Source organism: Mastigoproctus giganteus, chromosome 1 (assembly GCF_048544385.1).
Source record: "Mastigoproctus giganteus isolate SK-2022 chromosome 1, ASM4854438v1, whole genome shotgun sequence".
Taxonomy (NCBI): Eukaryota; Metazoa; Arthropoda; class Arachnida; order Uropygi; family Thelyphonidae; genus Mastigoproctus; species Mastigoproctus giganteus.
Genome location: NC_143575.1, coordinates 1,033,549 through 1,056,438, shown reverse-complemented (window position 1 = coordinate 1,056,438; position 22,890 = coordinate 1,033,549). Strand labels below are relative to the sequence as shown.

The window sequence follows — 22,890 nt, the reverse complement described above, 5'->3', positions numbered from 1 at the left end:
CAGTCCAGAGAAATGTGAACAAAAGTAAAGATGCAGTATTAAATCATAAATGCATAAAATTTACTGTACTACTGTAATGTCTGCGCGGTAGCACAGTGGTATCGTCACCATCCTCCCCACACCGGGTGGAAAAGGCCCGGGTTCGAATCCCGTCGATAACGCGAAGAACTTTAGTGGGCTTTTTTTCACTCCGTGGCTGAGTTAGTCGGTCTCAGGCGTAGATAGCAAGGTTTCGCCCCCCAGAAACTGGGGTTTTTTTTCGACCAGCAAACAGGCAAATCGACCAGAGAACACAAGAAATTTACAGACAAATAAATATATGGGTAGATGTAATCATAGGTCAGAAAAATATAAAATACAGAGGCGCAAAAACCTGGAATAATCTTCCTGAAAATATCAAAAATGCCATTTCACTAAACAGGTTTAAGAAGCTCCTAACTGAACACATCACCAGGGATGTCTGATCTAAATCACCTTCCACTCAACTCCTGAACTTTCCACAATGCATACCAGTTTGGAAATTATGTAAACAAGTTGAAGGAATAGCTGTCAAAAAGTTTGTAATACTCTACGCAATTATTTCATAATTTTTTTCATTCATACTTGTTATTGTAAAAGTACTCACAATGTAATTATACGTACTGTTGTTAACCACGTGACATATGTAGTTGGTTTTCGAAGGTCTCTGTAATGGAATGTAGAAACATGTCTGATTTATTTATGATGCATCTGTTAAATAACACCTGTGTAATTTAAGAGCTGTTTTTATTGTTATCTTTTTCAAAGGGAACACCCCCTAAAAAGCCTGTGGCTTATGTGTTCTCCCTCCCTTCTTGCTGTTATCTCCCAACAATTGTAACACAAAATAGGGATAAATAAATTATCAATCTCGTATTGAAAATGCAGCTTTTATATGGGTGCAAGATTGCTATAAGAAAGGCATACCTATAGACTAATATGATTTGAGAAAAAGCGAAGTCATTATATGACAACTTAAAGCAACAGGAAGGTGAAGGATATAAAGTTGGAGAATTTAATGCCAGCAAAGGATGGTTTGATAATTTTAGAAAGAGGTTTGGCTTAAAAAATGTCAAGATAACAGGAGAAGCAGCATCTGCCGACCAAGAGGCAGCAGACGAGTTCCCAGACGTCATTAAGAAAATCATTGAGGAGAAAGGATATCTGCCTCAACAGGTTTTTAATGCAGACGAAAGTGCCCTATTCTGGAAAAAAATACCACAAAGGACATTTATTAGTAAGGAAGAGAAGCGAGCACCAGGATTTAAGGCACGAAGGGATAAGCTAACTCTACTGTTTAGTGCAAATGCAGTCGGGTTTATGATCAGGACTGCCCTTATCTATAAAGCTGCTAACCCCCGAGCCTTGAAGGGAAAAGATAAACACCAGCTGCCAGTCTTTTGGTTGAATAACAAGAAGGCCTGGACAACGATAACCGTTTTTCTGGGTTGGTCCATCGATGCTTTGTCCCAGAAGTCAGGAAGTACCTTGCCAGTAAGGGACTGCCTTTTAAAGTTCTTTTGATATTGGACAATGCCCCTGGCTACACAGAACCCCATGAGTTGAATACCGAAGGCGCCAAAGTGGTCTTCTTGCCCCCAAACACAACGACTCTAGAACAGGGGGTCATAAGGACCTTTAAGGCTCATTACACACGGTACTCCATGGAAAGGATTGTCAACGCTATGGAAAGAACCCCGATAGAGAGAACATCATGAAAGTCTGGAAGGAAAAAGCTGTAAAAGCCATCAAGCCCGAAACAATAAATTTCTGCTGGAGAAAGCCGTGTCCAGATGTTGTGTATGACTTCACAGGATTTACGACAGAGCCAATCAAGGAAATCATGAAAGAGATTGTGGATATGGCAAAAATGGTGGGGGGGGGGGGTGAATGGTTTCAAGATATGGATCTTGGAGAAATTCAAGTACTAACGTAGACACCACACCAGAGGAATTAACAGAGGACGACTTGATGGAGATGAGTGCTTCAGAACCAGTGCCAGACGATGAGGAAGAAGCCGTAGAAGAAGCAGTGCCAGAAAACAAATTGAACAGACAATCTGGCAGAAGGTTCCGATTATTCAAGACTGCTTTTGACTTCTTTTACGACATTGACCCTTCTATGATACGGGCACTGAAACTAAAGCAAACGGTGGAAGAAAGATTGGTACCGTATGGAAACATTTTTAGAGAAATGAAAAAGGAAAAGTCAGACAGAAATTACAATTACGATGCATTTCTGCGAAGTTACAGAGTGTGCCTGCCTCTCCTTCCACCACCCCTGAGACAGCAAGACCAACCCCTCCTCATCCTCAACGTGAAGACGACGAGGATGAAGACCTTTATGATGATCCACTTCATGAATAGTAAATAATCATCATGCCGTGTTAATAAACTTATCTGTTGTGTATGTGAGTGTCTTCGTGTGAAAATCTAATAACTGTACTGCAAGAATGTACGAGACGTTTTTGTGTCAGTGTATAGGCTAGGCTACCATAAAGCAATCATATCGCTGCTTCTTCGTTATCAATACATGAATCGTTACACCTGTAAATAAATATGAATTTCTTTTTCACATTAACTTTATTTTTGATGTCTAGTGTTAGTAATACGTATAATCTACAGTGTTTTGTATCATATAAGACAATACCGATGTAGGTACTGACAGACAGACGATTCATCTTGTAAACAGACGACGTAAAAACTTACGGTATCGATAAATACAGTAGTGTAAATGTACTTTCTCTTCCTCATGACTTTCTTTTCTCTTCCTCGTGATTTTTATTGTAAGAATACAGTATAATACATATAACATACAAAATGTGTTAATCGACTGTTTATGTTATCGGTAAGGCTTCCGGTCAACAGTAGGCTATTAGTAGTTAAGTTTTTGGAGAGTCAAAGTTATACGCAGATTTTCGACTGCGCGGGGGTCGGCGCCCCTAACCCCCGCGTTATTCAAGGGCAACTGTACTGTGCTTTTCTTGAGTCTACCTATTTTGCAAACTTTTCACCATCTCTGGCCATTCCATATTATAAAAATTATTTTATATGGCTTTAGAAATGCCTTCTCATAGACTGTGTAATCTACTCAATAGAGCCAAATTACACTATTTCTTGTACCAGCGCTCATCTGTTATCTGCGATTCTTGCGATTCTTAGATAAAGCACTTCGGAAAGTTATCACAATTAACAAAATCACGGTACAAGTGCCCAGATATCTTAACAATTCAAAATCCCACTTATTAACGAATAGTCATCGGAAAATAATGACCCATCTTGAGATAACCCAACGTCTGACTCATTACCCGATTTTTCCGAGGTGCACGAAATAAAGGTTTGATAGTTTAATTTTGGGCACTTGGAGGAACATATACGTTACTTAGAGTAACGCAGTGATTTTTTTCCACTTGAACACTTGAAATATTATTTTTATTTGGTGTAAGACTTTAATTTGTAGATTAATTTTTATTTAATCGGAATTGAACCAAAAGATGGTCCCCCCGTAGGGCGAATCAGCTACGGCTTCTTCCTATAGTTATGTAGTACACAGTTAAAATGAGGATATTTAAGGCGGGTTTTACGATTCAAAAGTTCATACGTCAGTCCACGTAAGTTCACAGAGCTAGCAACACATTGCCTTGCTAGTACTGTATACCGTCTTGTGAACTTACGTGGACTGTGCACTAGCAGGCGAACGGAAGTCCATTCATTCCAGCTAAGCGATGAAGCACTTGAGTTGAACTGGAAAGCTATAGACCATTACAGATGAAGCCAACTTTGTCATTCATATAGTCAGAAAGAGTGAGTTACTAAGTGAATATCGGGGACAACGGTGATGAAGAAGGAGTAAAGGGCAAAACATGCTGACTCACTAAATTTCCAGAACAGGGAAAGGCTCTGACAAGGTCCTCTATATATTTTGTTGCTTCAAAGCATTTCTGCACCAATTCCTAGGGGGTTAAATATTTGCAAGGAATTGGATCGAAACATCCTTTCAAGTGATACAAGTCGGCGTAAGCTGCTTACCAGAGCAAGGTTATGCCTACCCGCATGATGTGGGAAGGCAACAAGGTGGAAGATAGCTGGAAATCTATCCTCTTCGTATTGAAATGCGCAATGAGGATTTTTTTTTTCTTTTTTGTAATTATCGGCTGCTTCCATAGCACTGGTTTCTTGTTCACATGGAGAATGGTACACGAAACAGTGAAGAGTCAAACTAACCATATTCATCCAACGTTAAATCCAATATTCAGTTCCAATGTGAGACATGTATCAGGGGCTGAGTAACAAATGACAGAGGCATAAAGTGGAATGGGCATAAGGCACCTCGGATATACAGGACAATGTCCTTAGGGTCATGACATCCGACCAGCCCCTTGTATGTTGTTGCCTTTCTAAATTTAAAATTATGGTGAACGGTGTATCCTCCAGTCAACAAAAGGCATAGATCAATGTGAAGGTCAACAGGTTCTAATTTGATTCTTCCAATTTTTGTCAATCCTATTTACGGTTTTCTTCTTTGTATTTGGAAATGGAACTGATTTTGAACAATCTAGTTCTAATCCACTGTTTTCCATGGTTGGATCCGATCATTACTGCTTAGAATCACCTCGGGTAGTAGTTCACGTTTTCATGAGGTCACGAAGGACTTGATATCGAAACAAGAAAGGGTTCCAATGCTGTCGCAAAGAGAAACTTTGGATCACATCGGATGTGAGTCCTTAGATCAAGTGTAACAAAATGTTACCATTTAGACGGGATATCACAAAAATTAAAATGTTCCTGAATGATTGATTTCAAAAGTAGATTAGTGATATAAGTACTTCACATTTCGGTGACCGAATTGTATTTTATTCCGTTTCAATCTCTAAAAATTATGATTCGATTATTTTTTTTAATTCAAGGATGGATAAAGTTACTGTTATAGAGTCAACCAAGTTATTTTTTTTTGTTTTTTTAAAGTGTATGACATTATTTTGTATTGCATTCATAACTCATCTAATCCAACCTGACAGATCATAACTCGTCTTATCCTGCGAATAAAGTGACACGTATAATCGTAAGTTATTCTAAATATTTCTGTTTTGTCCCCTTGACTTGTTAGTTTAGGGATAAGTTTTATAAACTAATTTGAAATAGAATTTAAACTTTTTTCTGTTTCGTGAAAAATTCTGAAAAGTGGATGGCTAGTTTGGAAATGGGATCCCTCGATTATTCATTTCAAAAATTACCACATCACTAACATAACCCTACAAAGCTTTGTCATATTAAACGTCCTGCAAACGCAGTTTGTTTGTGCTTTGTGAAAACTTCAACCTGTTCATTAGAGAGGATACAAACCAAAGTTATAGAATGCGTATTTTTCCATGATTAGAAAAGTAATTGAAGTCATACCTACCTCCATAAATACTGTACCACTTTAAACTATTAAAAATAAGAAGAAATATGCTAGGATTAAGATTTATATTAAAGTTGCTTTATTTATTCGAAGCACGCATTCATTCGGATAAGCAGTGAAAACTTACTTGGCGCAAACGGTGAAGTTAAACATCTGCTCGTCCAACGTTACATACGAGGGAGGGATGGCCACAACCTGGAATTTCGGCAGAACTGAAAGTAGAAATATGTGAGTTCAAATGTATGGGCTACTAAAACATTTTCTGCGCTATAAAGAAAAATTTTGGAAACCTAAAAACCATTTGTTGAGAAACTTTAAGAACTAATGCTTCGTGACTGACTAATACATTTTTAGATAATTTCTTTACAAGTATTGTCTATGTAAATATAAGTGACACTTTATTTAGTTCAATGTCTGGATATCTTTTATACTATTATAATATTTATATACATAAAATGTAAATAAAAATCATTTCTTCGGGCATCCTCACCTAAATTGTTGTGCTCCGGGATATTGATAGTTTTAATCAAGTTTTCATTTATAAATTATTCGAAGTGTTCATTCAAATAATACCATATGTTGATATCGTAAAGTTTAGGAGAATTTCAGCGCCAGATGAGTTGGGCTGGCCACTATGGTCTAGCTATAAATTATGCTCTGGCTGACCTTAATAAATAACTGGGGTTGCAAATTAATTTCCAGCAGCGTGAACTGTTTCCATAATCGCCATTGTATGGCATCAAGGGCCGAGTAAAAGTCTTCCTTTTGAAAAAGGAAAGAACATAACTACTCATTGCATTAAAATTGCAAAATTCGTCCAATAATGAAGTCCTGCTGTCCATTTCTGCTAGTTTTAGTTCGGATAACATTTTGATATTAGCTAGGTTTAGCTGGCATAATTAAACTGCGCAAATAAAAAGTAAAGTAAAAGCTAAAAACTGACTACACTAACCTAGCCTATCTTGACTTTTGTGCGCACATACACAACTTGATTTATTGTATAACATTCACTCTGCTCTGTGCACTTGTTATTGAGATTTGTACTGTACTTGTTTTATTTACCCTGCTAGCATATACTGGAGTACACGGGTGAAGTTGTGTACTTCTATTCAAATAGAATAAATAAATATAAAAGAGCATTAAAATAAGTAAAAAAACTTTTACTGTAGGAGAACATTCATGACGTTGTGTACATACCATATTCTTCCACAGTGAATCTCCCGTAATCTACGTTTCCACTGGTGTTCACGCCGATTCTCCACTGGCCTTGAACAGGCTCATCGCTCAACTGATACTCAAACTGGACTATCCCTGCAATAAAATAAGTTGTTTTACAAGTGATGTCTTATAAAATTTTCAAAACGGGAATACTACTGACACGCTCCATCTACTGTAAGTGTAAATTTTTGCAAGCGAAGGCAGTAGAAGCAACATTTAAGCCCAAGATGCAAAGTGGCTTCTTAATTGTTCTGCTGCTCTCTGTTCTGGATTTTATTACACACGCTAAAAAAAAAAAAAAAATAATAAGTCTCCTCTGCACCTCTGTCGTGGAATAAATCGCGTACGAAATAAGAATATAACGTGATCCGAAACCACTGATCGATTCGTTGTAAACTTTGTCCAGAATTTCAATGCCTAAAGGTTAAAATTAATCATGGCTGTCAAGAATATATTTGAAGAATATTTCGGTATTTTACTATTTTCAGTATACGTGAATTCTACCGGTGATTGGGAAAACGAGATTGATTGTCGAAATTTAAACTAGAGACCGTGCTTTGTGTAAATTTATGGATATTAGTGGAGTCCCTCGGGGTTCAGTGTTGGGTCCATTGTTTTCTATATTTATAAATGATATTAATGATGGTATATCAAGCTTAATTTTCAAGTTTGCAGACGATACGAAGATTGGCAGGGTTGTTAAGGACACTAATGACACTATGCTGCTGCAACAGGATCTACAAAAGTTGAGCAGATGCGCTGAGAGGTGAAAAATGAAGTTTAACATTGACAAATGTAAAGTACTACATATGGGAAGCAGTAACCTCAGAGTGACGTATCAACTCTGTGGTGCTACACTGACAGTGGTAGAGAACGAAAAGGACCTGGGGGTAATTGTGCAGGCTGATATGAAGTTTTCTGAGTAGTGCAGACGGTCTGCAAGAGTAACTCAGTGTCTTGTCAATGATATACAGGAATTTTTCTAGCAGGGATAAGGAGGTGATTATCCCCTTGTATAAGGTAATAGTCAGGCCACACCTTGAGTACTTTATACAGGTCTGGAGGACTCATTTTAAGAAGGATGTAGAGCTGTTGGAACGAGTACAGAGAAGGGCAGCAAGATTAGTGAATGGAACAACGGGTTGCTCTTACGAAGAAAGGCTTAAATTTTGCAAATTACAGTGTCTGGAGACTAGGCACCTGCGAGGTGATCTGATAGGTGTATAAAGCCTTGAATGGTTTGAGCATGCTCAATGCTGATGGGATTCTTCCTCTTGCTTAGAATGATCACCTGAGAGGGCATAAATTGAAATTGAGGAAAGATAGATGTGCGGAAGTTTGCCTTTAGCCAGCGGGTAGTTGGTTGGTGGAACAGACTTCCATCCTTTGTTGTGGAAGTTGATAGCTAAATAAATTTAAGGCTGAGCTGGACAGGTATTTGGAACGAACGGAGGGGTGAAATGGGAGCGGTTTTTTTTTTTTTTTTTTTAAGGCTTATGCTGCATAAGCTTGCTTTCTTGCATCATATACCTCTGATAATACTAATGATTGGTGCTCAAACTTCTGCTGACCAACGGTGCACATTCAGTGTCCTATACAGTGACAATATGGCCTCGGCAATAACAGGTACGACAAAACTACAGTAATGCAGTGTTTTAGGGAGGAGGAGGAGGACATCTCTTCAGCCGACGCCCGCCGTCCTATGGAAAAGGAGACATTCAAAACTGTATGTACTTTACAAGTGTGCACGAATGCACAAGCTTCAGAGCACTGACAAATTTTTTCCCCACCTTTCTCGAACTACAGTATAAAACCTGCCACTAATGACATTTAGAGTAGAAATCTGAGAACTGACTTAACAAGCACAGGGAAATGTTGAGGGAAAAAAGTCGAGAGTTATGGTAAATTTGCTCATTCTGTCCAGATGTGATAGGAGGGAGTACATGAGAGCCTTTTCAATCAATTCGGCTCTGAAGAGATTGCGCACGGCTCATGTGGTAGATTTTTTTCTTAGCGTGGTCTGTGCTAACAAGAGAAACTGGTCCTACAGAGAAGGGATACACTTAAATAGAAATGGTGCAAGAATATTTGCTGATGCTATCGAGGTAGTGTTAGGTGGATCAGAAAACTCTTAGCTAGGGGAATACACAGATTAATAGTAGCCGCTGGTAGAGGTGAAAGTGATTCTTGCACTGCTTCTATTGGAATGAGCAGCAGCCTGGAAGACAAGATGCAGGGGATTTCAGAGACTGGTGGGAGTCATTGCGGAACAAGGAACTACATAGGATATTGTGTTATAGTAACTAGGAGTAAACACAGGTGTATGTATACTTGCATGTACACCAATGCTAGCAGCATAATAAACAAATTTGATGAATTTTAAACACAGGTCAAGTCATCGAATGCAAACATGTGGAGATATCGGAGACATGGTGTCACTCAGCTAGAAAGGATGCAGAATTTCAATACGGGGAGTAGAATGTACACAGAAAAGACAGACAGGGCAGGAGGCAGGCAGTGCAATGTTGAATTAGTTTGGTGTGACAAGCATTGGCAAAAGAAAAATGAGGGTAGGAGTGTGTTATAGGCCTAATGACTCTGATGAGTACAACGAACAGTTCTGCAGAGAAATAGAGAGGACCAGTAAATTAGAATGTCTTATAATGAGGAATTTTGACTTTCCAGATATTAACTGGAACTTGTGGGTTGGTCAGTCGCACACTAGCAAGGCTTATGTGGATTTATTGGAGGATTGTTTTCTGCAGCATGTTTGAGAGGCAGCCAGAGGGAGTAATACTCTTGATCTCATTATCAGCAGTGATTATTCATTCATTAAGTATCTACAGATAAAGGAGCGACCAAGTGGCAGTATCAAAGTGTACTGATGTGGGATTCACTTAAAGATGCAACTACCTTCAAATATAATGGGAATGGTTTTGCTTTCGTAAAAAGGTGACTACAGTGGTTTCAGAGTCCTTAAATTCTGTACAGTGGGACCAACCGATGATGTTACCAACAGCAAATTCGAAATGGGAAACATTCAAGGAATTAATCTTGGAAACTACTAGGCTTTTCAAGCCAACTGAGAAATACTGTTCAAGGTTTAGGCCTAAATGGATGGCAGATGAACTAATGAAACTAGTGGCAGAGAATAAAAATGCACGGGATGCATAAAAATTATCGGTTGATACAGAAGCTTATGGTAGATCTAAACTAGACTGCAATCAAATCACAAACGAGGTTAAGCAAACGAATGCAGAATACGAAAAATCCAAAGGGTGCAAAGAAAAACAGACTGCTTTACTTATATAAGCACTAAAAGGAACAGAAAGAATCAAATTGGTCCACTTGATATCGTTGGTCGACTGTTGGTGATAGTGCTCATACTGCTGACTGACTAAATGAGTATTTTCCATATACATGAGAAATTATGTAGGGAAGTGAATGCCGTATAGAATTCCCTGTTACAGTCTATCAAACTGTAACAGGGAGCTAAATGAGTTTGTAATAACCGAGAGGAAAAATGGAAGAGAATTGATTAAACATAAAAAAGCATCTGGGGGATATGGGATCTATCCAATTAAGTGTAGTAGCAAAGGGGATAAGCAAACCCTGGGCCATAATTAAGAACATCTTTGGATTTAGGGAAGGTTCCTGTGGACTGAAGATGTTCAAATGTGTCTCCAGTTTTCAAGGGTGGCATGAATAATTACAGAATTATTAGCTTAACTTCTGCTGCTGGGAAAATAATGGAGTCGCTACTTAAAGAAGTGATGCAAGACCATGTAGACAGGAGTGCAGTTATACTTCATTCGCAGAATGGGTTTGTTAAGTTTTGTCTTGTCGGACCAATTTGATTGGATACGATGACGTGATCACAAAGGAACTGGTTAGAAAAAAAAACAAAAAAAATTTTGTATCATACACTTGGATTTCAGGAAGCTTTTGATACTGTTGCACGTAAAAGTTTGCTGTACAAGTTGGAGAAGTGTGGTATCGAAGGCAAGTATGCTATGAATAAATGTATGGTTAAGTGTGAGAGGACGGAGAGTAGTTATCAATGGACAGCGATGTTCGTGGCTTAATTTTATTAATGGAGTTCCACAGAGTTCGGAGCTGGACCGATTGTTATGTTTTTTTATTTATTAATGAAGGTATATTAGGCTTGATGTCTAAGTTAGCAAATGGCACAAGGGTTGGCAGGGTAGTCAATGAAGGTATGCTGCTGCTGCAACAAGATCTAGAAAAATTAGGCAAATGGACCCAGAAATGTCAATTGAAGTTTATATTACATGTAACAGTAAACCCTCGATTTAACGGACTAATAGGGGAGAAGGGGTGTCCGTTAATACCGAAAGTCACCGGGGGGGGGCAGTCTTTGTTCTTAATGTAAAAAAAAGCTTTAATACAATATAAAGTACTGTGCAATATAAAATTATGTTGCAATTTGGCCTTTGATTTACGGATATCAGAAAGTGTTTTTTTTACGCCGTAAATTTCACAAACGCGTGCTACTGAGACGTTTTATTCTGATTTCTCAATTAGCTCTAATTTCTGTGCCACATTTAAGTTCACACGCTTTCTTTTAACTCCTTTATCACTTGATGCCATTTTAAATTGCAAGGATTGCAAAATTATTTAATAAATAAATTTTGCAATTCAGAAATCACAGAAAAACATTCTGTATACAACCTGACCGCACGATAGGTTGAGGCAGACTGCCGAAACAAAGCGAGTCGGTAAACCTGCAGTTTAGTGTCCCGAGTCACCGCCTGCTCTTATCTGGGAAAACAGCTATTTGAACATGTTTTCAGAAAGAATAAAAAAAAATTTCCTGAATTTGATTATAAAAATGAAAGTAGGTAATTATCAAAACAATAATGGAAATAGGTAATTATTATTAATTGAAAATTAATAATAACACTGGAGTTTTGTATAACCTAAAAAAATATGGTCAAGATTAATATATACATTACTGTATTATTATTTGTCCGATCCTTTAAATCCGAAATATCGGGGTCCGTTAAATTGAGGGTTTACTGTATATGGATATCGGTAATCTCAGAGTAATGTAGCAACTGTGTGGTACTACACTCAAATAGTAAAAAAGATAAAGACTTGGGGGTAATTGTTCAGATATGAAGTTCTCTGTGCAATGCAAAGTCTGCCAGGACAGCAAGAGCCTGTGGCTTCCTTGCACTCTATAGCTATTGCTATTACAGCTCATAGGGTTTTGCCAATGATATACAGGAACTTTGTAGCAGGGATAAGGAGGTGATTATCCCCTTTTAAAAGGCAAAGTTTATGTCGCATCTTGAGTATTTCATACAAGTCTGAAGGCCTCATTTTAGGAAAGTTGTAGATCTGCTGGACGGGTGCAGAGAAAAACAATAAAGGGCGAAGGGAAGAAAAAGGCGGTATTACCAAGAGAGGCTTCATATTCGTATTGCATCACCTTCATGATTAGGCACCTGCAAGGTGATCTGATTGAGGATTTGAAAGCTTTCAATGGATTGAGCAAACTCGGTGCTGATAACATTCTTCCTCTTGCTGAGACCACACACAAGAGGGACATAAATTGAAAAAGGATGGTTGCAGAATAAATATGAGTCAGTTTACTTTCAGCCAGTGAGTGGTTGATTGTTGGAAGTTTCTTCCATATTGTTGTCGAAGTGGATAGTTTGAACAAATTCAAGGAGGAACTTCAACTATTTGAGGGATGATTAGGTGGAATGGGATTTTTTTTTGATTGATCTATAAGCTCAAATGCATCATTTACCACTACTAATAATACTAAATTTTAGTGCATTAAATGTAGTCCGTATCTCCGTGTTAATCCGTGTAAAATTCTGTTATTCTGAAAGGATGCTGCGTGCATTTGTCCGCATTCGTGATATCAATTACACATTATAGTTTATATTATATGTACTTGATTATGCGGCCTTAACCCAATTTTTATAATTCTTACAGTGTTTGCTTTTCTTATTGTATAATTTGACTTCAAATTTGTGCAATAGCCCTTCTTCGCTATCTTGCAACTCTTCGTGGGTTTTGCCAGTTCCTCCCCCCCCCCCTTTCTGTTAATCATGCTTTATTAACTTGACGATAGATTAACGAATATATATAAAACAAAAAAAAAATCATTTGTGCCATTCTGAGTAAACTCACCTCCTGGAAACTGAACATCATTCCACTGTTCGAGCCTTGTCTGTTTAGGATCTTCTATCCACACCAAAGCAGCCTGCAAGAAAAGAAATTTTCTCAGAATTAGAAAACAAAGACAAGAGAAGCCATGAATATTAATTCACTCTCACGTGCAGACTGCTGTAACTGATATCCAACAGTCTAATCAACTTATTTAAGATCGAGTTTGGGGAGGGTTGGGAATGCCAGGACTGTGGCAATGAGGCTTCCGCACAATACTTAAGAATCATTTCGTTACCATGAATTTGTTTAAAGTAGCAAAATTTAAGGTAAGAGATTAAAGCTGCCTCAGATAATCGGATACTCAGGGAATGTTCTATGTTTAGCCGCAGTTTACTGAAACTACATGAATTCCGAAAATTTTAAAGCTCAATTTTACTTGAAAATTAAATACTTAAGAATCATTTCGTTACCATGAATTTGTTTAAAGTAGCAAAATTTAAGGTAAGAGATTAAAGCTGCCTCAGATAATCGGATACTCAGGGAATGTTCTATGTTTAGCCGCAGTTTACTGAAACTACATGAATTCCGAAAATTTTAAAGCTTAATTTTACTTGAAAATTATGCTACGTGGATATGCGCAATTACTGAGGCGAGCGTTTCATTGTTGCCCAATAAAATTACCATTCGCGAGATTTCACGATGGCGAATTGGTAATAGTGTTTCAAATGAGCTTTTTTATGAGTCTCCAGGAGCTTTTTAAAAATTGGTCTTGAGAATGCCGTCTGGATTATGCCAGTATCAAAAATTCCTCCAAGTCTCTAGAAAGGTTTTTCGAGGGTGTCCCCAAGGTTCAGTCCTGGGGACCCCTAATCTGGAACATTGTGGTTCAAGACTGGCTGGGTTGCTCTCTCCAGAATTGCAAAATTTTTGCTTTCGTCAATGACCTGACAATTGTGGTCTCAGGCAGTTCTCGTGCAGTGTTGGAGGTGAATGCAAACCGGATTTTAACTGACCTCTCCACCTGGTCATTGGCTAACAAACTTAAAATTAATCCAGCGAAAACAAAAATCATGCTTTTTAAATCCAAATTGGATCTCAGGCGGCCTCCCCAAGTCAAAATATTTGGCAAGCGGCTTCCTATAGTCACTGAGGCAAAGCTCCGCGGGGTCATTATTGACCATAAGCTTTCCTTCTATCCTCATCTGATTCACATAAGTACTAAAATCAAAAAAATTCACAGAGTCAATTTTTAGAGTTTCCAGAGGGGAGTGGAGTCTCTCTAGGAAGTCACTCTTTCTCTACTATAATGCTGTTTTTCCTCCCCATAGTCACCTATGCAGCAGGAGCTTGGTTTCATCGGGCCACCAATTCCAAAATGAGGTTAAAACTGAATTCCGTCCAGTGGAGCATGCTCCTCTCTATTCTCAGAGTCTGTAGAACAGTTTCCACCGCTGCAGTGCAAGTTATTGCGGGTCCCTCCCATTGGATCTATTCGTCATCTATCGTGGCATTTGCTTTCGACACAAAAAACAAATACCTTCAGAATTACTTGGTATCCAGCTAAATTTAAATGAAGATCCTAAAAAAGAGAAATCCAGATGCTTTAACGAGCTAATTAGCATCTGGCAGACCAGATGGGACACCACCGCACTTGGAGCGACGACAAGAAAATTCCTGCCTGATGTGACCTTCTTACTCTCTAAATCGGTTAAAACCTGGTGCTCCTTAACTATGGAAACTTCCCTTCTGGTAACTGGACATGGCTCTCTCAATCAAAAAAAACTCTTTCAGTTTCGCTTGCATCACACCGATCTTTGCAGCTGAGGGATTGGAATCACCTGCTCTTTAACTGTGCAATCTACGACGATCTTAGGATGAAGCTCCGAACTGATGTTCCAGATCTCTCTCCAGGACGGGAGGAATTGCTTCTGCAGAATAGGGATCATCTCTCAGCTCTTCAGAACTTTGCCTCCGAGGTGTTTGCTCGCAGAAAAAGAATCAACGCCAGATTAGCGCACCAAAACAATCCACCAAATACAACTGTGTAAGCGGGACAATAGTTTGTTTCTCTGATTTATTTTCTTCTATGGTTCATGTCTGCATGAATTGTTATTGCACTGATCCTAAAGGTCACCAGTTCCACATCTGAATTATTCTGGATACAAGAGTACTTATTGAAGACAATTTTTTTTTAATCAACCAGCATCGGTCACTCTTTTTTTCACCAGCGCCATTCTGGTTTTTTTTTGTTTTTTTTTACTATTTGTTCATTATTCCTTTTTTTTCTTTATTACTTTTATCCCAACGTGCCTTTTTTTCTTTTTTTTTCACTAATGTTTTTTTTTTAACCAGCACCACGGGTTGTGTTTATTTATTTATTTTTTATTATTATTTATTTCTCTCTCCTTTCTTTTCCTCTGGAATAGGCCCCCATAGGAATCTGGCCTACCTTTTAGCAACGTCAGGTGGGTCAGTCTCTTTTGAGGCATTACATGCTCTACTGGAACTGGCCCACCTTCCCGTGGTGTGGACGAGTACCCAGAATCATCTGTCCAGGTGACTGATGCTTCTGGGTAGCCAAGTAGCCAGAACATAACACACACACACATATCTGGCATATTTGTAGTGATACTGTTCTTCGCAGAGACGTTCTAGGTGCCGCCCATTACATATACATATGTCCAAATATGCCAGTGTAGGGGGGGGGTCTACTATGTCAGATGGCACAGTCGTGAAATTTCTGCCTTAAAGTTGAAGTTGCATCGCAAAAGCAATTAATACAAATTACGGAACCAGCGTGACGTAGAAAACACTTTGTGAAATGAACGCTGGTGTATAGGACTTCAGTCGTGACACTCAAGTGGAATTTCTTCGTGCGCCTCACCCAGTGATCAAAACTGTTTTAAAATCATATTTTTGAATGAGTGGAGCAAGCCAAAATACCCTTGCTAAAAGTAGACATGCCTCAGTGCAGTTACGCAGTTTAAAATATTTCACACGTAATACAAAACAGAAATATTAAAATCATTTCGACTAAGTAGATCTCTCACCTCATTCTCCACACTGGGAGAGTCATATTTGAATTGAAAAGGAGTCGTGCAGCTCCCCAAAGAGGTACTTCTATGATTTGGTGTACGTTTAGGTTAAAAATTAAGGAATATTTGAACGCTGAAATAGGGAAACGTTCAGAAACGCGCACTGCAGGCTGTTTGAGAAAGCAAATTTACTGGAAAGTTAGTTACTTTTATAAACGCATTGATCCGCAGGAAACTAAAATTCAGTGATATACAAGCTGTGTGTTTGACTATTTACCTTGTCCTCGACTGGTCGAAGAGCCCCGTCCAAAATAAGGATTCGAAATTTAACTGCAAAGAAAAATAAAAATTGCTCATTTTCTTGAAAGTCTCTCTATAAGAATTTTAATATGATTAAAAACTTTTAATACAATTTTTAAATACGATTAGAACTAACAATAGCTATCCATAGAAACAACTTAAAACTGATATTTTCTATGAATTTCAAGTGAACAGTTTAATCACAACCATATACCACATGCGATTAGTTACACTTTAGGAAGTATTTCATAATACGGTGACGCACGGTGGGATGTTCCATTCTCGTGAATGAATTTGCGTGTCTGCAGGGGCTTCGGTTGTTGCATTTTAGGGGCGTCATCGACTTAGACCATATTGCACTATTGTGTATTATATAAAAATACACACACAGACACTTTTTTCTGTTTATACACTGGGACAACCACATAAAGGTCAAAGCAGTTCACAAAATAGAAATTATACAAGAACTTATCGTATTTAGTATTAGTAACGGCCGCATGGTGCAAGAAAGCCCATGGCTTATGCTGCACCAGCCAAAAAAAAAAAAAAAAATCCGAACAAAACAATGATAAAAACAAAAAAAAAATAAATAATAATAATTAATAAATAAAAAAAATAAAATAAAGTATAAATAAAAAGGAAATTAAACCTATCATCCTATACGCTTCCCTTACCCGAAAGTACTATCCAGATGACCTTTGAATTTCCCCAAACTGTCGGCCTCTACCACCCATGAAGGCAACTTATTCCAGTAATTTATAACACGCTGGCTAAAATAAAATTTCATGCAGTCCAATCTGAACATTTCCCCCCGTAACTGGAATTTATGTCCCCTAGTTCTAGCATCATTTATAATCTTGAAAATTTCGTCCTCATTCACTTTACTGATGCCTCTCAGAGCCTTAAACACCTCAATCAAATCTCCTCTAAGGTGTCTAGTTTCCAAACTCTGTAACCCACATATTCGAAGTCTTTCTTCATAAGGACGCCCTTTTGCAGATCTCACCAGGCGAGTTACCCTTCTTTGCACCCTTTCAAGAAGCTCGATGTCTTTCTTTAGGTGCGGTCTCCATACTTGAACACAGTATTCCAAGTGTGGTCTAACATAAGCCTTATATAATGGGATTATCACGTCCCTATCTCTACTTGCAAAATTTCGATAGATCATCGATAGGACACCATGGGCCTTCCTTGCAACCTGTTTACAATGCTCAGAGAATTTCATGTCTGACCGTATCGTAACACTCAAGTCCCTTTCCTCCAGTACTGGGTTTAGTTGAACTCCACCAAGTGAATAAGTTATTTTGGGATTACTGTTTCCCAGGTGTAATACCTTACACTTTGTTATTTAGTAGTCATGCGTGCGTGAACCACGATTACTAAAACCTCTTGTACGTCTGTCCCTGTTACTGCCTACTCGGCTTTGTGGGGCCAATTTTGCATGTTAGGCGAACCGAAAAACAACGGATAAACTCAAGGGGAGAAATCTCCACTCCTCTGCCTGAGATCGACTAACAAGTAGTGAAACCACTATACTGCCGCGGGAAGAACTCTTGCTTGTTCAGACACACAAAAAAGCCATTCATTGGACGCCGTTGTTGGCAATTTCGGAATTAACAGTCAAAATCCGCGAGAACTTCGCGGAGTGACTATTACCAAAATGTAACAGCTTGTTAAATCTTAAATGACGTTGGCGTCTGCCATACTATTGTTATCTATTTATTTATCCACAAATTTCGGACCGCTGCAGACTATGTGCAAGAAGGATGTGTTATACGCTGGTGTTCAACGAAAGTGCATCACCTAGGAATTTCACATTTCTAACAATTTTTCGCGATGGTATGTTACATTAATGACTAGCAAACAGAAATATAAACAAAAGATATTTATTAATAGTTAAGGCAAAGCTAAGTAATATTTGAGAGGTGCTCTCAAAGCATTCCAAAATGAGCATTTGCAACCTTTATACAACAGTTTTGGTAAACACGACAATTATGGCTGAAATGTTATCAGAAACCCTCACGTTTGCTTCAGTTTATCATTTTAAATGGAAAACAAATTGAAAAGTTCACCAGGTGCAAACTAATATTCAGTTGAACCACCTCTGGTCCTGATGACAGCAGCACACCGTCCGTCGAGGCATTGACAAGATCAATTTCTGAAGATAATCAACTGACAGTTCGTGGTTCCAAACACGAATTATGACTTCCTGAAGTTCACGAAAGGTCTTTGTTTCTTTCTGGCAACTGCAGATTCCACACGATGCCAACTGTTCTCTATAGGATTCAGGTCCGGGCTGTTTCCTGGCCAGCTAACAGTTGTAATGGACCCTTCTTCCAACCATTTTTTCACCTGTAACAAAATGTAAACACATTACTGTCGAACCTCTAATGCAGAAATGAAAATAAGGTAACTACAGAAGTGCCTACTTACACTTTTCGTCCGATGACAAGATGCAGTTACTTGGCAGGTTGAAATGGTCTCTAATTGGCAGCAATTTGGCTTCCAATTTAGCCTGGTATCCATTGACATTTACGGAACCTTTTATAAACTGCAGGTGATACGAAATGCACCCCCATATCATTTGGCTGGTAGGGAATTTCACTGTAGACACCATACAGTCTGGATGGTATTCTTCACCGTGTCTACGGCGAATCGTTTGTCTCCCATCAGAGCCATGCATGTTGAATTTCTTCTCATCCGAGAAAATAACTAACTGACTTCCACTGCTCGGGGGTCCATTTGGCAGCTCCTTACACCAAATTAATCGGGCCTTTTTGATTTTTTTTGTGAGGAGGGGCTGCTTAGGACGACGGGCTACAAGTCCATTTTTGAAGGGACGTCTTCTGACTGTTACTGCACTTGCTACCACTCCTGTATGTTCTTCCCATTCTGTTTTCAGCTCAGACAAAGAAGCTTTACGGTTTTTAAGGCATAAGCGCTTCAAAACGCGGTCCTGTTTTGGCGTAGAGACTCGTTTGCGTCCGGTTCATTTTTTCCTATCAGCAGAACCAGTATTCTTCAGTTTGGAAAGAAATTGACTCACTGTTGACTGATTACAAGACACTAAGCAATATGACGGGAAGAACATCCTCACTTAAAGCAACAATAGCACTCTTTCTTCTTGACGTCAACTGCACATAACTCGCCATCCTGACACAAGCAAGGAATGACTGCAATCCTTGCAGAGCGTACTTATATAGCTGAAAGTAACAGCTGATACAATATTACGTCATCACTTGAGCGTGTCAATCTTATCTGATGCAATCTGTAAGAAATATTGCCATATACTTACATTATTCGGACGACAACTATAATTTTAAGGGGTGATGCACTTTCTTTGAACACCAGCGTATATCAGAGGTGCGGGGTAGGGTACCACATGTACATTAGGTTACTTATAGAATACATGCCGAGGAATTTACACAAAAGTTCAGTTATACTGTATTTGCCTAAAACGTTTAATTATATACATTTCATGAAGTTACGACAATTATTTGTAGATGCATAGTAGCTAAAAATGAATTATTTAAAAAATTGTTGTTTATTATTAATATTATTAAAATACTGCTAATTCTCTAGTTTGGGCTTGTCCTCTACGACCATTTGGCCAGGAGGCTGGCATTCAGTCATTCATTTTTCAAATAATTCTATCCTTCAGATATTAATCGTCTGATAATTATTTTCTAGGGTTTTCGTTCTGTGAAAGAAATCTTCGCAGTATTTATCCAGTTATATACCTAATTGACTGAAGATTATTAGGGTATTAACTGGATACATGTTTATAGGTTCTTTCAGAGAATTCATATTTGTAAAGGTTAGCCAGCTCAGGTGGTGATTGTGAGATTGATCTATTCTCGTCTCTTTTGGCCCGAGATAAAAGCTGATACATTTGGAGCAGCCCTTCAGCCGTTGGTGTCGTACTAGGGTGAGGATATTTCTTGTTTAGACGATGGATCTGAAAATAGTAGCAAGACTGCCCAATACCCTGTTCATCCATCCTTGTAAACAATATTCTAATCAGAGGCATCTCTGTTTAGGTAGGAGGCTGGAGAACAGGACCAAATTTCCGGAGCATAAAGCGGTATTGGTATAAGGCACTTCAGAAAGTACTGGCTTATCAGCGATGGATCATGACACTCAACACCAGCTCATGTCGTATAGCGCACAGTATTGCGCAAGTCTTTGTTTCTCACCCTGTCGAAGCGAGGTTGGAAGGTGTTCCCTTAAAGCCCGGGAGGCCTAGGTCCATGTGGGACCTCACCTTTTTCACCTGTTCGCTTCTTAAAGATTTCAATATAGATATTTTTGAATTGGTAAAGGCTGTCAAAAGTTGACTTGGTAGCCTAACAGAGAATCTAACTTCAGTGAGTGTCATTTTTTTTTTTTTATAAATGTTTATTCCGATATTTAGAACTAAATTATATAATTAAGCTTACGACTATTTTTGCCATTGTATTAATAATAGGACTCCTGTAATGTAATAGCTCGAGATACAATCACTGTTGGAAGGCTTCTCGTTGCGCAACTCATTAGTCAACGAGCATGGAATATCCGTAGTGCGATGTAATACGGGGCGATTCGTTAAAGCAGGGCAAAGTACTACCTTACTTGAGTGAGACACACAATCGCGTATTATCCTAATGTGTATACCAGAATCCCGAGCTCAAAGGAGAGTCAAAAGTAAATTAAAAAAAAAAAGTTTCACTAAAAAAAAAAAAATCACCTTGTGTCACCTGTCGTTAAGACATACACAAACATCCCAATCTATGTAGATGCTGTACGCAACTTACCTGTTTGTCCAGGCTGGTACTGAGGTTTGTCTGTCTGAATGATCGTTGTCAACTTGTTCTGGTAACGGATATTGACCTGTTCGTCTCCTGAGAAGATGTAGTGGTCGTCCTCGAAAGTTCCATTCAGCTGGAGACGCAAGCCATACTTCAGCTTTTCCGGCACTTCGAGTGTAATGGTAGTTTTTGCATCTGCAAGAAAGAATTAGCCGGCGTGAAAACATTGCATTGTGGCGGAAAACACCTTTTCCAATTTAAAATTTCACATTTTTCTTTACAAGTCGAAATTTATTAAATTTCGACGACTTGTAAATAAAATGAGATGAGAAACAAAAATTAAAATTTTAATTCAATTAAAGAAACAAAAACTAAAATTTTTGTTTAAACGAAAATACTGTATAATTCTTTTCTTTCAATTCCGATGATTCTTAACGAAATAGTCCTCGGTATAATGCACGCGATTCTGGCTAGAAACGGGACCTTCTTTATTTATTTTTTAACGGTTGTTTCAGGGAACGGAAGATGTTGATACACTGTTCCTGCAATATAAAAGAAAGTTGTGATTACAACTTGTCTATGAGATGGCACCTTTGCTTTCTTTCGAATTTTAATCAGAGAAGTTCAAGAGTTTCATGCTCTGCCTTTTATTTTCTGAATCCTTATGTTATGCTTTGCGCCATAATTCTCTGCATCCTCATGTGTACAGGTTTCATTTGGTGTTATATCATTTGTCAATAAGTCACCGCCATCTGCAGATACCATTTTCTTCATCGCCAAAAAAATCTGAACGCGCGAGCAGATGATTTTTCTGTTGTCAGCAATCAATCTTGATGTCCAATGGGCGTAGACAAGATTCGTTTTATAACTAGGAATAACACCCAAATTGCGTAATATGAAGGCTAAGAAATACTGATATGATCAAAACTCCTCAGGATCGATCTTATGGCGATCATCACGCACGTTTTGAGCGGTTAATGCAAACCCTCGAACAACAGGACCATCGACTTTGCCATCGACTCCTGTCGTTTTAAATCATTTAAAACAAAGCTGCTTTTAAATTATAGCTCAAAGACTATTATAGGAAAGCACAGATTCTGCGTTAGCTTATAACATGGAATAGGTTTGGGTTTTTAAGGTTTTTTTTTTTTGTTTTTTTTTTTATGGGTTGCGTTGAGAGCAGCTGCTCTCAACGCAAAATGATTACAAGCATTTCTCAGCTGCTCTCAACGCAAAATGATTACAAGCATTTCTCAGCTGCTACAATATTAGTTGCAAGCAAAATAAACTACTGTGCCTTTCTGCTCTGTTATGTAACGGATCGGTCTGTTTGCTATTGAATTAGAAAAAAATTTTTTATACAGATTATTATATCTATTCAAGTTTCTTAAAACATTCTTTGCACATAAAGTGTACTGTATACAAATATGCTAAAGTCATGCTGCATAACTTACCACTTACGACTTTTTCTGTCTCAGTCAAAACTGTTCGGTTCTGGGTTTCGATAAGACTTAGAGTGACTTTTCCGGTGGAAGTCACTTGAAACAGCCTTAGTTCGTATTCTGCCTTTGATCCAGCAATAATGGATCCTGGTCCGGTGAAGATAAAGCCTCTGCAAACGAAAAACAGCTGTTAGTACTTATTCAAATATTATATATAGATATACGAGGGGGTGGTAAAAATGATTTGTATTCAACCCAGAAGCATTTGTGATAGAAAGTTGAAATAAACCATGTATTACACTTTTCAACAGACATGACATTTTTGCCACCTTTCAACACGCTTCCGCAGGCCAGTTTTGTAAAAGTCCTCTGATTGTCCTTCAAACCACATCATCAGCAAGCAGCAAATTGTTTTCCACGAATAAAAGACCGCGGCAGCAGAAATAACCAAATCATTAGCAGCAAATTGTTTTCTTCGAAGAAAAGACTTCAGGGTAAGAAAGAGGAAGAAATCCGCGGGCGCAAGGACGGGAGAATAAGCGG

General features: G+C 38.4%; 1 protein-coding gene across 4 annotated transcripts in view; it reads right to left on the bottom strand.

The window, feature by feature from the left end:
- LOC150090482 (alpha-1-inhibitor 3-like) overlaps positions 1-22,890 on the bottom strand; it is a 183,827-nt gene that overhangs the window by 87,309 nt on the left and 73,628 nt on the right. For all 4 annotated transcript variants that reach the window (XM_090371129.1, XM_090371138.1, XM_090371111.1 and 1 more), the window contains exons 3-8: positions 22,360-22,517; positions 20,912-21,100; positions 16,096-16,148; positions 12,805-12,877; positions 6,616-6,729; positions 5,546-5,630 (exon numbers count right to left, since the gene is read on the bottom strand). In XM_090371129.1, the coding sequence (XP_090227255.1) occupies positions 5,546-5,630; positions 6,616-6,729; positions 12,805-12,877; positions 16,096-16,148; positions 20,912-21,100; positions 22,360-22,517 (672 nt within the window). The remainder of the gene's footprint in view (positions 1-5,545; positions 5,631-6,615; positions 6,730-12,804; positions 12,878-16,095; positions 16,149-20,911; positions 21,101-22,359; positions 22,518-22,890) is intronic.